Here is a 13,973-nt window from a genome sequence, read left to right on the forward strand (position 1 = left end):
GTAATTGGCCAGAGTCCTTATTTACACAGAAGGACTGGTGGGAAGGAGATGGGGTGACATATCCACACGAAGCAGGGCCGAGCAAGGGTGAAGCGGCTCTCCCCTTTAGTGTATGTATTGTGAGTTGTATGTGCCGTTATTGTAATGAACTATTATTCCGTATGCGCAGCCTTCCTCGCTTGACGAGCTGAGACGAGAAGCGCGTCCCGCAAAGAATACCGGGGGTGTTGCCGTCTCTGCTTCTCCCGTCCGTATTGGGTTGCTAATCTGCTCGGGTCCTCTACCCTTCACGTTTTTTCTTCCATATTCTTACCTACACTGTAGCGTACGTCACTCATGCATCCTCAAAGGTAGCCAGGCAATATTGGAATCCTCAAGATGGCGGCGCACCTTCATGTCTCTCGTTTTTTCTTATTGCTTTTGCATGTTGTGACCGTCCTTGCTTTCTATAACGTCTCAGTCACGGAGCTAAGAGTAGTTGAGACAAGTCTGCCCCGATTAGGCAGAAGAAATGGCGGTATCGCACTCGAACAACGAGCCGTCACGACCGAACTATCTACGTGCGGTTACGTAGACGGCGATCCATCTAAAATTCGAACTGCTGAACCGGGCTATGACTGTCGTATAGATATTACGAAGGGTTTATGGGGGTTTTGCCCTACAACTGTTATTTCGGCTTCGGATTGTGGATTGGCGGGAGTGTGCGTTGATCAATCGGATTGCTCCGAGGGCTGCGGGCTGACAGGAACAGAGGGCATTACCACGTTCACCTGGTGAGTCGATATTATCCCCAATGCATCGGGATCGATATACTAATAGCGCTCGGATCGTAGTACCAAGTCGGGTGAAAATTTCTGTTCTACTGCCCTCAATGTTCGAGGAGTAGACCAAACATTCAGTTACATAGCCTGCGGTGCGAGTGCGGAAATAATCACTCTGCTTGCTGAACCATCGGATGAAACAACCTCGAGCACGTCCGCGACAGCTACCAGCAAAGAAAATGTAGTGGGTAGTTCATCAACTTCACAGCCGGTACCAGCTTCGACTACACCTCAGTCGGGAAGTCTACTGACTAATCCGTCGGAACCTACGACACAGGCCCAACAACAACAATCGGGTGGCTCTTCGACAAATACGGGTGGGATCATCGGAGGTGTGCTAGGTGGTTTGGCGCTTGTGTGTGGTACGGTGTTAGCTGCTCTCTATCTTCTTCGACGAGGTCGGCAGAGACAACGAGAAAGCCAAGAAGCAGCGAACGCTATAAATGGTATGGCACAATCCGGGCCTAATAAAGACTACTCGGCGTACAGCATGGTACCATCACCATCAGAAGCGGATAGCGTCCCGGTAGCTAGACCACAGACACATCCGGCCGAGGTGTACGGCAGTCCGGCTTGGAGACAACATTCAAGCGATGCTCAGGAGTTGCCTTGAAGTATCATTCTCGGTATGGGTGAGACGCTTGAACTAAATAATTCGGACCCTATATGAAGTATAGAGATGGTACTGGAAGCATTCGCATTATTATATATAGGAGAGTGAGTTTTATAGCTTGGCTCCTTTCTAGCTTGAAAAGAGTTAGATATCCCATGGATATTAGAGATTTATGTATATACTATAAGACTTATCTTTTCGTAACTTATTCGGACATTTCAATTGAATATAATATTTGATATAGGCAATTCTTAGAGGTGTAAGCGTGGTTGAGTGAGAAGCAGAGTATTGATTCTTGAATTCTCCCTCACTATGAAGTAGGCGTGAAGAAATAAAAGAAAGGAAAGGCGAATGGGAAGATTTAAGAAAAGAAAGTTGATAATAGCAGGAAGAAGGTACAGTACACCTTGAAGCTTCTAAGAATTGGGGTTATAGCCAATAGGACGCAAGAGATGATGGAGTTACTTAAGCCCGGGGTAATCGAGCAAGTGGTCCGCTTTTCGTGGTGGGTAGGTACGTACCCAGATAGTGTAGAATGTGAGATTTTCATCAGCCTCACAAGTCATAGCCCCACCTTATCCACATTATCCACAAACGTGCGCACAAAAATATGCACCGCCACGTTAAAAAATTGTAGGGTTTTCAAGCCCTCCAAAATTTTGCCGAAAGTTGCGGGTTCCAGTCCTTACAAGCCTCGACTAACAAACCCTCTGGGAAATTCTCGTGCCTCCAATCTGGAGAATTCGAGAGACGACCTACGATTGACGACCATTCTTTCCAATACTAACCCTTGATCGCGACCAGTCACAATGGTGAGTGTTATTCTTGAAAATGATTATGAATACATGAAATACATCATGATCATTCCACCCATTCAATCTCTTGAATTCAAAAGGACCAAAAAATATATTAACATATCAATTCTTAATAGGCGATCAAGCACAACAACCAGATTCAGCACAACCGTACGTCCAACACCCCCGAAGTCACACCCGAATTGATGGATCGAGCGACTATATTTGCAATTGAAGAACAACAATGCTGATAGAATTCATATAGATTTCCGAAAGGATTGGCAACGACGGGTCCGAACCCACTTCGACCAGGTATGAAGACCCGACTACTTGATGATTTCAACGACGAGGTGATGGAAATGGAAATATTCTGACACTGCGATTGGGATTTTTATAGCCGACCAAGAAGATTCACCGTCGCTCTCTGCGCCGTGCCAAGGCTGCTGCCGTTGCTCCCCGACCCGTCGACAAGCTACGACCAGTCGTCCGATGCCCTACCATTAAGTACAACCGTCGCGTTCGCGCTGGACGTGGTTTCACCCTAGCCGAGTTGAAGGTAAAACCACACCCGAGGGATCTAAGACCACACAAAGATCCTCTGCCGCTCGCTAGTATTTATAGACTTCGAGCGTCACGAGCATCTTTCACTGGGATATATCCGCATTCACATTTTTTAGTTGGAATAATCTAACAGCCATATAGGAAGCCGGTATCCCCCGCCTTGTAGCGCCCACTATCGGTATCTCCGTCGACTACCGACGACAGAACCTCAGCGAGGAATCCCTCGCGGCCAACGTTGCCCGTCTTAAGGCTTACCAGTCCCGATTGATCGTCTTCCCCCGCAAGGGCGCCAAGCACCCCAAGGCTGGCGACAGCAAGGACATCGACCTATCCAAGACCGAGACCGTTTCCACCCTCGGATCTGCCCTACCTATCATCCCTGTCGGCGAGGGTATCAGCGAGATCAAGAAGAGCGAACTACCCAAGCCTATCGAGGGCGGTGCTTACACCGCGCTTCGCAAGGCCCGAAGCGAAGCAAGACTACGTGGTGCGCGGGAGAAGCGAGCCAGGGACAAGGCCGAAGCGGAGGCCAACAAGAAATAAGATGGACGAGGATCTGCACGGGAGTACGGACGGCATTCTTAGGGTTCTGCTTTCGTTGTGTCGTTGGACGGTCACGGTGGGTTGGCTTGCGGTTTCTGTGTAGCCAAGAGAGGAATAGATATCATCACTCTCTCGCCACATACACATGGGCCGAAGCATTATTGCATCTTCCGGTTTGCTCTAGGTCGTTCTCAATGGAAAAATGAATGGACATGATTATACCCGTCTTTGACCAATTGTGAAGTGAAACTGGGTCAGTACGTTGATCGAGGAACAAAGGACACGAACATGCGAATAGTGACGACGTCCTTTCATTCATACTAAATATGTTTATGTCTATTTGAATTTCTACTCTGAACGCTTAAAGCAGTTTAGAAATTAACTGGCTACCTATAACCTATGGATAGATCGAAGCCAACAGTCTTAATTGTCCCTTGAGCTTTAATCCTTATTATCGAGGATTAATTCTCCACCGATCTTTAGTATTCGGTTGAATGTGTTTCTCACGGAACTAGGAAGCTCGTCCGGACATCGCTTTAGTAGTTCAGCAATTAACACCAGCCCATTCTCCCGATCTACTTTCGTCATAGTCGCAGCTTTCGCTGGGTCGACCTGCTGCGGTTCGAGCTGACCTAACCCACTTATTGCCGAGAGGTCAGGTCCAGACGACACCTCCGCTAGCTCATTATCATCTGAGCTTGGTAACGCTTGATGCTCAGACGTCTTCTCGCCCGTTATGGTTTCAATAAGCACGTTCACTATTTCAGGTCGTTGCTGCAGCGAATGTGTCACGACGGCGGCTCCTTCAACTGAACGTGCCATTAAGGCGAGTACGAACCATAGTTCGGATCGTAGGACTGAGAACTTGGTCTGTAGACCGAGATATAGTAGTATATCTGGTAACGCTGGATGGTTCTTATAAAACTCCTGCAGCTGAGAGCGGGTTTCTTGCTCCGAGGGAGATAAAGAAGTCGATGAGTCTTGAAGGAGTAGAGAACCGGGAGTTTTCTCGGAGTGGAGTACACGGCAGACATTGGCCACCGAACGGGATATCTCCATTTTGATGGGATCTTGATCCGCCTTTCGATGAAGTTCCATTAGACCATGAAGATGCGTTTTATCTTTCGCGTTCACCGACGTAGAAACGCGTCGCACGTTTTCCGGGCAATTTACAAGTAAGAGACGAGTAAGAGATACGGCATCAAATTGGATCTGTGGCTGCGTGTCGACGTTCCAAATACGAGGAAGTACATTCGAATCCAGTAGTCCCGCGTCGCCTAAGATTGCCTTATTGCTCGCTGGGATAGACAAGTTCTTTAGGAAACTAAAGATAGAGTGTGCCAATTGGGCATCCACAGGTTGGTCAGAAGATATGGCAGCGATGAGCGGTTTATGTACTGATTTTTGTTGCACTAAGGCGACGCTCGAATCGTCGGACCGAGCGATATTGCCTAGAGCTAGACAGGCTGCGGCTTGAAGGGATGTGGAATGACCTGAAGAGATCCACCGTAGGAGTGTATCCGTTAAGTCGCCGTCTAATGGGCATAAAGAAACGAATCGAGGGTGGGCAGATAGATCTGCTAAGGCTCCCGTATACGCCAGTTCCAGTTGATTGAGTTGTGATTTTTCCTCGGCATCCTCGAAGTCGAATATCGAAGAACCCTCGGCGGCAGTCTGAAAAGCTTCCAAGAATACTTTGATGGCATTTGGAGTCTCTAGGAAGCTATCTTGGAATTGCTGACGGGAAAGGTAGGTTAACGCAGCAGAAGACAGCCCGGTGAAGCCGTCGAGATCCGGTGAATTTGGATTAGGGTCCTTTAAACCTGCTTGAGTTAAGAGGACATATGGCGCTTGAAGGTTTAATGAGTCGAGCTCGGAATCTTGGGTCTCGTTAGTTGGGAGGCCCCAAAATACGTCGAGGGTCTGGGTGCGGATGGTGGGGAAGAGGTGTGATTTACCTTGAGTCGCCGCAATGCCTATCAACTTGTAGACGATACTTATATAAACCGATACTTTTTCCTGCCATTGGGGGTTTATAAAGAGATCAATTAAGTAGTTACTCAACCCAGCTTTTGCTGCAGTTGCTTGGGTAGGCTCTGATTAAGATTCTGTCAGGAAAAACGCACATATCACGTAGGTCGACCCATTCCCCTTACCGTAATCAACACAGATATTATATAGCACCGGGATGGCAAGTTGTAATAAAGATTCATTGCTCAAGAGTTTCACGAGCCCAGGCAGATGATCTGAGTCAATGACTCTTTGCCGATTTTCATCTATTTCCAGTAAGTATGTGCATAAATTGGAAGGTGAGGAGGTAAAGACAATTTCTATTAGAGTATATGGACGCTTACCTTGATCGGCACAAGAATTACCTATGACGCGGAGGGCATGGGCCACGATATCCGGGTCCGCATCCGCTGCCTGTGTCAGGTCTAAGAAGAAGTTGAGTAGACCTGATCTCCCAAGCGGTATCCTCCATCGCCCTAAAAGATAGAAAGGTTTGTTAGACCCCACTATGCAGAAATAACCACATATAGAGGGTAGATTAAAACTGATCATTATCATATATTGGATATTCACCTTCTCGACTCGCGTTTCCAACTTTTTCTACAAACGCCTTAAGTTCGGGGGACTTGGCTTCCTGGAGTTTTTGAGCTAGATCGAGAACCTCTTTCAAAATCTCAACCCTCGACTCCTCATTTTGGGGGATGTTGTCGAAGACATCTTGGATCTTGTCGGGCGTCATGGTTTAGGGCTCATGTTAAGCCTAACTCAAAAGGGAAATGTGTACTTTAGGTAGTATATGTAGCTGTGATTGTATAAACTTAAAATGAGCGGCAGTGATGATGACGATAGTTGTAAAGGGGAAGGAGGAGGAGGTAATGCCGGTGATGGTCGTGCCTGCTACCTATTAGATCTCGATAATTGGTAGGAGGTAGGTACTTTAGGTAGGACTTTCCGCTAATCGGGTCCAGATCCGGGTAAAGATTAAGTGAGGCTCTACACTACTTTATAGCGGCTTCATCCACTAATAAAGTGAGCTAGTACTGACTTTTAGGTACCAGTAGGCCTAACTACATAGCGGGGTTAGACGCGCGTCGGCCTTTTTTCTGCTCTCTCTTTTTTTCCTCCGTTTCTTTATCTTTTTCTTCTTCTTTTTTTCGTAGTTTTCACTCACTGTCCCTTTCACACTTCTTCTTAAATCAACCGACCCCGGGTAGAATATGGAAATATCCATATTGATGAGGATATGCCAATCATACATCATTACAATAACGCCCAGGAAAAGAATTGTGCCACCAGATAGGTGAAGAAAACTAATTGCCAATGGAATAGGCCCATGTCTTCGCGATGCGCGATAATATGACTTTAAACCATCTATAAATATGATTATTAAGATGCTATTTCTACGAATCTTACCATTCCTTCTTGAGTAATCTCATATCTCATGGTATTCCTTCGGTTGCCTTGGTTATGTGGGCTAAGAAGCCGAGCGACACTTGGGCGATGCGATCCGGGAACAACTTGAGGGTTGGACCATGGTGATGACAAAAATATCAAGCTTAAGTAGATCGAGATAAGTTATATCAGGTCGCACCACTTCCCAGCACATGAACGACTAGAGACTGAGACCGTAACGTTAGGGTAACGCAATTCAGCATGTTCATTTTTCATTGCATCGCAGCAAATAAAACCACCTAGGTATTCACTCCATGATGGGATTCCCATACATTAAAGCCCCTAATATACTTGTATCAATATCATCGATAGGGAGCATACCAATTTTTCCGGCTTCTCAATGATCTTGGCTCGTGTACAGGCTGAACCAAGCATTACACGGGACTAAGAGTGGTAGAAGATGTCACATCGTATTCCGTGAACTATTCAATTTCGGCGCTTCCAGCCTGTGGGATGTTAGTTTCCGCCGCGAGTGGCCGTCTTGGTTGGTAGCCAACATCGATCGGGTCCAACACAATAAGATGGATTTACTACCTGCAGTGGTCCTTGAAGAATATCAAGTCGATATTTGATCTCAACTCCCCCACTTAACCAGTGCCCCTTTTTCGTGTCCATATCGTCCTACTCATGGATTTCATTCCCACCTACCCACCAACGCCAGATAGTTAAGCAAGATACAAGTATATTAACATATTAGACTCCATCCGATGTCATGGTTATTATGACTCATGAATAATAATACCGGTGGCTATCAGATGATAATATGGCCTTGCAAACTATAGGCACATGTTCAGTATAAATCCATCCACACTCGAGTGCGGTAATAACGCTTCCTGACGCGAGTCCAACCATCCGAGTGTTTCAGTATTGGCCTAGGTCATACCTCATAATTTCCGCCACCTTCGTTATGTGCGACACAAGCTCTATGATGTCTGGAGCAAACATATTCATCTCAACCTCTAGCATGTCCCTTTCATGCAGCGTGGTATGCGTGCCACTGACTAGTGACCATGACATGTAATTGAAATGCTCCGCTAATCTAGGGATTATTCTCACGGAGAGCAAACGTATGACAAGACGGCCTGGAGTTTGCTTCGACTCGGGCCAACAACGGTATTAAAAGAAAGCATATCCTACCTCTCCAACCAAATAGTGTTGACTTCCTATCTACCTAGTCTAGATCAATCCTACAGTCGCTCGTTCACCATGGCCATACGCTGGCTTTTGTCACTCGTTTATCTTTCGGCAACTCTCACAGTTGCACGAGAGTATTCATATTCAGATGCGGATCTCTTGGACGCCACTATCACGAAGAGCGTCACCGAGACCGTCACGAAATACCTCTCTGAATGCGGCAACACACAAGTTCCAGATACGACTCTACCTGACACTACTACATTTACCAGCACGCTTCAGTCCACTGTTTCTATCATCATCCCAGCCAGTGTGACTGATGTCTCAGGCGTCGCTCCTATAGGCCTCAACCCATCCCAATCGGGTTTCAATTTTACAAATGTGACTCTTTCGCCTACTCCCTCCGTGCTAGGAACCGGTATACCCACTGGGCTCAATCACTCTACCCTTGCGAACATCACGAAGGTTCCTTGCTCTACAGCAACAGGTAACTTGATCGCCCCAGCCTTTTATTCAAAAAATTCAGCAAATCTAATACTTAGCATCACAGTTATAGTTACAGGGCCACTTAGTAGCTCAGGTCACAGCGGTACTCTCACCAGTCCTGTCCAGACAACATCATCCATTGCGCCCGCCAGTGTGTCCCCAACTCAAGTCCCAATCAGCGAATCATATAAATCAGGGCACGTTACAGCCATGCAGATACTTTTGGGTGTAGCAGGTATATTATCAGTGTTTGTCGCTGGCTTCCTCTAGTCCCCCAAAGGGAGGAGATCCCTTTGAAATAGCCGGGGATAGGGGCTGGCTCCCGGGCCTAAACCAAGTATTTTAATGTTCTCGGCAAGATATTCCCACTATACTTGGTGTAATGACGATGGTACTAATGACGGATATACCTAATTAAGCGTTGATTTATAAATCCATAGAAAAAATATCTGTTCTGAACCAGTCAAATGTTCTGTGGCACTGAATAAGGGGTAGAAGCACTAATGACAACGGAATACTTCATGACCATACGTTAGCAAAATTAACACAATGAATCTATTTCACGCTTGGGCCCTTAATCAAGGTTAAGTGATTCGCAAGTACCATTTGATTTGAGCTGAAATCTCCGCAGAATAACCACCTGAGTAATCGTGTATCAAATCATCGCCACAGATATGCCATTCACCCCCAGATATTTAGGCCAAGCCCCAGTCCCATTCTTCAAATCATAGCCGTAGTTTGAACTCCGTCGTCCTCTTCAGACCATTTCGCTTCCTCGCAACCTTCATATTGTCTCGGTCTTCAACCCCTTTCCCTTCTTTTAGCTTAGATTCCTTTGCCCTCCGAGCCTCGCGCTCCCGTTCTCTTTTCTTATGTTTTTGGTTCACTACTCTTCTCGCCATCAGATTCTGCATGAAACCGATCGGGTCGAGTTTTCGCCTTGCTTCTTTCCATTTGAACCGCCCAGTGATGCTCTCGGGTGATATTGACTTCTCCACTAGGTATTCGTTCTCCAGAAAACGTCGGCGTTTGAGGATAGGCGTCCCAAAGGTGTCTATGAGGTCCCGAGCGTTCCACACCTTTTGCACCTTATGATCCCAGGCAGGGTGTTTAGGGTCAAGCTCTAGTATTTGGATCCCGGTGTGGCCGCGAGCCTGGAATACTGCTGCCACCACCTTCACCTTTTTCAGGTCGTCTGTAACGGATAGGAATGGGCTTGGGTTGCGGCAATTCCAATTAAGATGCTTTTGTACCAATACCTGGAAGTGGACCGGGTTAATATGGATATCTTCAAAGCCTCTTGACTTAATACCCCCGAACGGTTGTCCGTCGTGGATAATGCGGTACAACCTTTTTGGCTGCCGGGTCGCCCAGCAAGTCTCTATCTCTACTTCTTTCTCCAGCAAAGGTCGGCCGTGTAAGAATCCACCACCTCGTGCCAAGTCCTCCACTTCAGGAATGCTGGGATATATTTTGGAGAGGTCGTCGTACACTTCGGGCTTCATCCACAACTTAAAGGGGACCTTCCCATCTAACTTGCTGTCGACTATCCATGCCCCAACTTCAGGCATACGGGCCTGCAGAATACGTCGCCCGCCATAGCGAGGAATCATTAGTGTTTCTGGTGGAATTCTAGTCATGGTGACGTAGTAGTAGTTCTAATAACTAAAGTTGATTAAAAATTGGGGGATAGAGATCGCGATAATAGATGATCAGAATCTAGGATATGATATGCTATTGTAGAGTATCTGATGTATGGCTATTTGTAGATGTAGTAACACGATATGATGCGGGTGAGATGACGAATGTAGGAGTCGTTGATATTGATGACCTTAACTTAATGAATATCTTGGTGATGGAAGAGGCCGTTAGGGTATTCGAAGGTCCATTAATGGGCACTTGGAAGTTATTGCTTGTAGCTTTACCTTATTTCTACAGAAATAAGACCCAGCTGCGATAGTAGAATCGTAGAAAAAACATTGATACGAGAGAGAGTGTGTGTTGGTGGGTGTGTGTGTGTGTGTGTGTGTAGATAGATCATATTACTGATATTAGAATCGACTCGAGGGTAACCACGATCTTCGAGAAAAGGGAAGGATAGGGGGTTGTGAGGTGAGCCTGTATAGCTCCTTCTCTTTATAAAAATCATTACTGCGATCGATCCATCGCAGAGGTAGCTTAGGTGAGATAAAATAAAACGGGTTCATTTTGAGAAATAGATGTTAAGAGTCTCTTCTGTGTATATCCGAGTCTCTGTGGTGGCTAGTTACGAGCTTCTCTGGAACCGACATCGTCCTTATCCCTATTTATTGTTGGCTATATGATCATGCTTTAAGAAAAGTCTTCTAGTGAGTTCCAGCTATTAGGCTGGTAAGTAATGGATATATCAAATTTACATTGTGTTGTTCGAATACGACTTGCTTACTTATAGAGGTAGGTGCGAGGCAGAGTGGAAACTAAATTGCCCGTCTGTACGAAACAAGTATAGATGTTCTCATAACTTCCTTTCAATCAGATGTCTTTTTCATGACTATCCTACTACTGCTTGCTATATGATTACATATGTGAATTTGGCCTCTACCATGCTCTTCCTACTATAGTCGAGTTTAACTAGGTCAGTTGTCGTGGAAGGATATAGTTATAAGAGGAATTGGTGTATTACAAAACAGCCATGATTATTCAACTCAAGTAGAATAGCTTCAAGTTCGCGGCACAGCATGTGTCCGCTGACTCATCGTGGTCTCTTTGTGTTGGATCATGCTAGGAATTATTTCGTAGTGGGGCTGGACAAACACCTTCAACTGTTTCAATTAAACGGAACTCATTCACCTCATTCTCTACATAGAGCTTAACTTGGGCTTATGTCACTGTCATACAACTTATATAATTCCATTCTAGTTAAAAAATAACTAGATATGAATGAGGCTCTTTGCTCGATTCTCTGTGCGCAGGATGAATGGTACTACGATTCGGAGGGCAGGTATATTAAATTCAATAACGATGGTACTGGTGAGGTATGTAGGTTCTCGCCCATACTGTATATCTATATCTGGGAATCTGTCAATAACAACTATAAGTTATGGTGTCGTTGCAACTTCAACTATTGGATCGCTGCGGTATTGGAGTGGAAGAGGATTGATTCGCCGCGTGATCCAACCGAGGTGGCAGGTGTCGCCCAAAACAGGGGTCCTCAACTTCTAGGCCAGCTTAATCTTGAAATAGCTCTTGTTAAACGTCTACCAAAATGGGTTGAGGCTTCAATTCTGTCAAAAAGCACATTGATCAACGAGTTCAGTCTTATGGATGTTGCCTTTCAACCCAAGACATACACCGTTAGAATTGAGAAGGGAAACTTTATAGAACCCTGTAGCATTAATTGCGGGAACTGGAATGGATGGAGATACGAGCTTCGCTTGCTATTTGATAAGTCGCCGTATCCGCCACGATGTCAATGGAAACAGCCGGAAGGTGGTCCAGATGGGGGTCAATTTTGGGACCACAGAGAATTTGTTGGTCGACATTTAGAAGATCTGCCAACTGGAGGAAGAGCTATGAATGATATATCTCCATGGAACGGCTGTATAGTTTCCTAATGGTCTGGACTGGCTTTGCCGTGGTGGTAGCACATAGGATCTTGCCCGGTATGGGCAGTACATTGTGTCGGAGGACTTTCTAATAATTCACGGATAGTTTCGGAAGATGGCATCAAATAACCTCAATATCCCACCCCGGCGTCCTCTATGGTATGATCATCATAGGATAGCCCGGATTGAAGGCCGATTGGCGCGTATATGGGTGATGGTCGGTTTGGTGGAGGTGAGGTTGAGCTATCAAAACCCCCTTTCGGACCCTTTTTCGGACCCCTATTTGGGGTCACTCCATCGCAACTAGTGGTATAATATGGCTTCGAGAGCAAGCCGTGCCTTGTATCTTAAGCTGACAGCATCGAGTCTTTCAAACTTAATGTTTGTGTATGCGATGATCAACGAAAATATGGAACCGTGTGAATACCGTGTTTAGCCATAGCAAGGCACGTTCTATTTATATTTTATCTCTTAAACTTGGGTTAGATCTTTGATTATGACCATTATTACGTCTGAATATTCCGTGTACTTTTTTTATCGTAATGTCTCATTGCTCGTTGCTCATGTCGCATTAATCCCTCGTCTCTTTCCTCCCTCATTTATCCTTGCTAACCCAATTGATATTCTCATCATCCATCGCTATAATGAATACTGACGTTGAACTACACGTGTGTCGGGCTCAAGTGTACTTCCACAGATATCTTGGTAGAATCCCGCTGACTTATGATCTCAATGATGTCCATGTCCGCGTCGGCGTGTGTGATGGTATGGATAAACGTAATTATAATCATGATATTGGGGTGGTACCCATGGCGGATATTCGTCTCGATATATGTGATAGTGTGGATGGTGGTGGTATGATATACGAGGGTGCGGCGTAGAATATTGTGGCGGATTTGGCATAAAGCCCGGGGCGACTGAGTTCAGGAATTGATGTCCTGAGGGTGAAATTGGGCCAGTTCCGGCCGGGCCAAAATGGTAAGATAGAATATAGCATAGAAGTGGCGTGTAAGGAACAGTGTATGGACGATACACATCGTTGGTAAGATGGTAAGGAGGATATGAATGCATTATCTTGTAGAGGTGCCTGTCCTGGAGGTGTTGTATGTGTTGTTGGGATAGAAATGGGGAAAATGCCTCAACAATGATTTTGAAAGAATTGATTTTCGAGTATATAATGTAAGATTAAGTGATCAAGCAATCATTTGATTAAATGCTTATTTCTCTCTTTAATGGGTACGACGTGTAGAACGAAGTTGATATCACCTACCACTGAGTATCGTGGACTTCTTAGCGACGTATGTAAAACTCCAGCCAGTTGACTACTTAAATAGTCAACCAAAAGAAAAAAAAAACTACACCGAAAAAGCAATGGTATGAGGGGTTGTACGACATGATTACCCGCCATTATCACGGTCGCTGGTAATCAATGCAATGCGCCGTCATGTACGCCTCCATGTATGCCTTGCCCTGCCTACCTGCGTGCTGAAATCTTGTCCGGCTATATCCACTCTAGATTGGCTATGAGTACTTTGATGGACGGCGACCCTCAAGCCTTCGGAGAAACAAGCGATTACATATCTATAGTAAGTTTAGCGGTGTACGTACGGACTTTAGGTAGGCTACGGTATCCCTCCAATTCTTGTCATTGACACCGATGAAAGGGGTTTTCGAGGATCTTTAATGAAGATGTTATTGATTCTAAATAGAAATAAAGGGGGAATATATAATTAGTATTCGGAGAGAGTATTTTACTTATGAGTGATATACTCATTTTTGTTGTTAGGGCTGCTTGATCATTAATTTATTGTGAAGTTGTAGAAAAGAAGAGAAGAGTATGGTCTGAATATTGATGTAGGTGGCTGAGATGATTTATGAGACATTCATAAATTGTTCATAAACTTATACATGCATATAAGTTGGTGCATAAATACTTAAGCGGAATCGCGGCAGGCCATGGTGTCCGCGTCGCGCG

The 13,973-nt window shown here is 45.4% G+C and overlaps 7 protein-coding genes across 7 annotated transcripts; 4 read left to right on the forward strand and 3 right to left on the reverse strand.

The window, feature by feature from the left end:
* Positions 1-378: 378 nt before the first annotated feature.
* F4822DRAFT_444509 (uncharacterized protein) lies at positions 379-1,790 on the forward strand (the record flags this gene model as incomplete). The annotated part of the gene is made up of 2 exons (XM_051463253.1): positions 379-773; positions 834-1,790. The coding sequence occupies 2 exons, from the start codon at positions 379-381 to the stop codon at positions 1,432-1,434; spliced, it is 996 nt and encodes a 331-aa protein (XP_051313827.1). The 3' UTR covers positions 1,435-1,790.
* Positions 1,791-2,113: 323 nt separating this feature from the next.
* F4822DRAFT_301071 (60S ribosomal protein L13) lies at positions 2,114-3,553 on the forward strand. Its single transcript, XM_051455170.1, has 5 exons — positions 2,114-2,246; positions 2,366-2,399; positions 2,494-2,540; positions 2,626-2,784; positions 2,931-3,553. The coding sequence occupies exons 1-5, from the start codon at positions 2,244-2,246 to the stop codon at positions 3,330-3,332; spliced, it is 645 nt and encodes a 214-aa protein (XP_051313828.1). The 5' UTR covers positions 2,114-2,243; the 3' UTR covers positions 3,333-3,553.
* A 79-nt stretch (positions 3,554-3,632) lies between these two features.
* On the reverse strand, positions 3,633-6,294 carry F4822DRAFT_301078 (ARM repeat-containing protein). The gene is made up of 5 exons (XM_051455171.1): positions 5,916-6,294; positions 5,687-5,818; positions 5,489-5,608; positions 5,291-5,428; positions 3,633-5,212 (listed from the first exon to the last, which is right to left on the reverse strand). Exons 1-5 carry the CDS (start codon positions 6,079-6,081, stop codon positions 3,774-3,776), a joined length of 1,995 nt encoding a protein of 664 aa, XP_051313829.1. The 5' UTR covers positions 6,082-6,294; the 3' UTR covers positions 3,633-3,773.
* A 1,514-nt stretch (positions 6,295-7,808) lies between these two features.
* On the forward strand, positions 7,809-8,960 carry F4822DRAFT_301109 (uncharacterized protein). Its single transcript, XM_051455172.1, has 2 exons — positions 7,809-8,415; positions 8,479-8,960. Exons 1-2 carry the CDS (start codon positions 8,001-8,003, stop codon positions 8,682-8,684), a joined length of 621 nt encoding a protein of 206 aa, XP_051313830.1. The 5' UTR covers positions 7,809-8,000; the 3' UTR covers positions 8,685-8,960.
* Positions 8,961-9,139: 179 nt separating this feature from the next.
* F4822DRAFT_430812 (uncharacterized protein) lies at positions 9,140-10,054 on the reverse strand (the record flags this gene model as incomplete). Its single annotated transcript, XM_051461367.1, has 1 exon — positions 9,140-10,054. The coding sequence occupies one exon, from the start codon at positions 10,052-10,054 to the stop codon at positions 9,140-9,142; it is 915 nt and encodes a 304-aa protein (XP_051313831.1).
* A 1,163-nt stretch (positions 10,055-11,217) lies between these two features.
* Positions 11,218-12,337, forward strand: F4822DRAFT_301113 (uncharacterized protein). The gene has a single exon (XM_051455173.1). The coding sequence runs from the start codon at positions 11,330-11,332 to the stop codon at positions 12,005-12,007; it is 678 nt and encodes a 225-aa protein (XP_051313832.1). The 5' UTR covers positions 11,218-11,329; the 3' UTR covers positions 12,008-12,337.
* A 353-nt stretch (positions 12,338-12,690) lies between these two features.
* On the reverse strand, positions 12,691-13,264 carry F4822DRAFT_301117 (uncharacterized protein). The gene has a single exon (XM_051455174.1). The coding sequence runs from the start codon at positions 13,067-13,069 to the stop codon at positions 12,728-12,730; it is 342 nt and encodes a 113-aa protein (XP_051313833.1). The 5' UTR covers positions 13,070-13,264; the 3' UTR covers positions 12,691-12,727.
* Between the last annotated feature and the right edge of the window lie 709 nt (positions 13,265-13,973).

Source organism: Hypoxylon trugodes, assembly GCF_022578975.1.
Source record: "Hypoxylon trugodes strain CBS 135444 unplaced genomic scaffold F4822scaffold_6, whole genome shotgun sequence".
Taxonomy (NCBI): Eukaryota; Fungi; Ascomycota; class Sordariomycetes; order Xylariales; family Hypoxylaceae; genus Hypoxylon; species Hypoxylon trugodes.

Excerpts from the sequence above, each read along its gene's own strand:
- F4822DRAFT_301078 (XM_051455171.1), bottom strand. The coding sequence starts at position 6,081 with ATGACGCCCGACAAGATCCAAGATGTCTTCGACAACATCCCCCAAAAT. Across the intron at positions 5,819-5,915 it reads TGGAAACGCGAGTCGAGAAG|GGCGATGGAGGATACCGCTT; the intron begins GTGAATATCCAA and ends TCTATCTTTTAG. Across the intron at positions 5,429-5,488 it reads TAATATCTGTGTTGATTACG|AGCCTACCCAAGCAACTGCA; the intron begins GTAAGGGGAATG and ends AATCTTAATCAG.
- F4822DRAFT_301071 (XM_051455170.1), top strand. Across the intron at positions 2,400-2,493 it reads CAACCAGATTCAGCACAACC|ATTTCCGAAAGGATTGGCAA; the intron begins GTACGTCCAACA and ends GAATTCATATAG. Across the intron at positions 2,785-2,930 it reads TCACCCTAGCCGAGTTGAAG|GAAGCCGGTATCCCCCGCCT; the intron begins GTAAAACCACAC and ends ACAGCCATATAG.
- F4822DRAFT_301113 (XM_051455173.1), top strand. The coding sequence starts at position 11,330 with ATGAATGAGGCTCTTTGCTCGATTCTCTGTGCGCAGGATGAATGGTAC.
- F4822DRAFT_301109 (XM_051455172.1), top strand. The coding sequence starts at position 8,001 with ATGGCCATACGCTGGCTTTTGTCACTCGTTTATCTTTCGGCAACTCTC. Across the intron at positions 8,416-8,478 it reads TCCTTGCTCTACAGCAACAG|TTATAGTTACAGGGCCACTT; the intron begins GTAACTTGATCG and ends TTAGCATCACAG.
- F4822DRAFT_301117 (XM_051455174.1), bottom strand. The coding sequence starts at position 13,069 with ATGCATTCATATCCTCCTTACCATCTTACCAACGATGTGTATCGTCCA.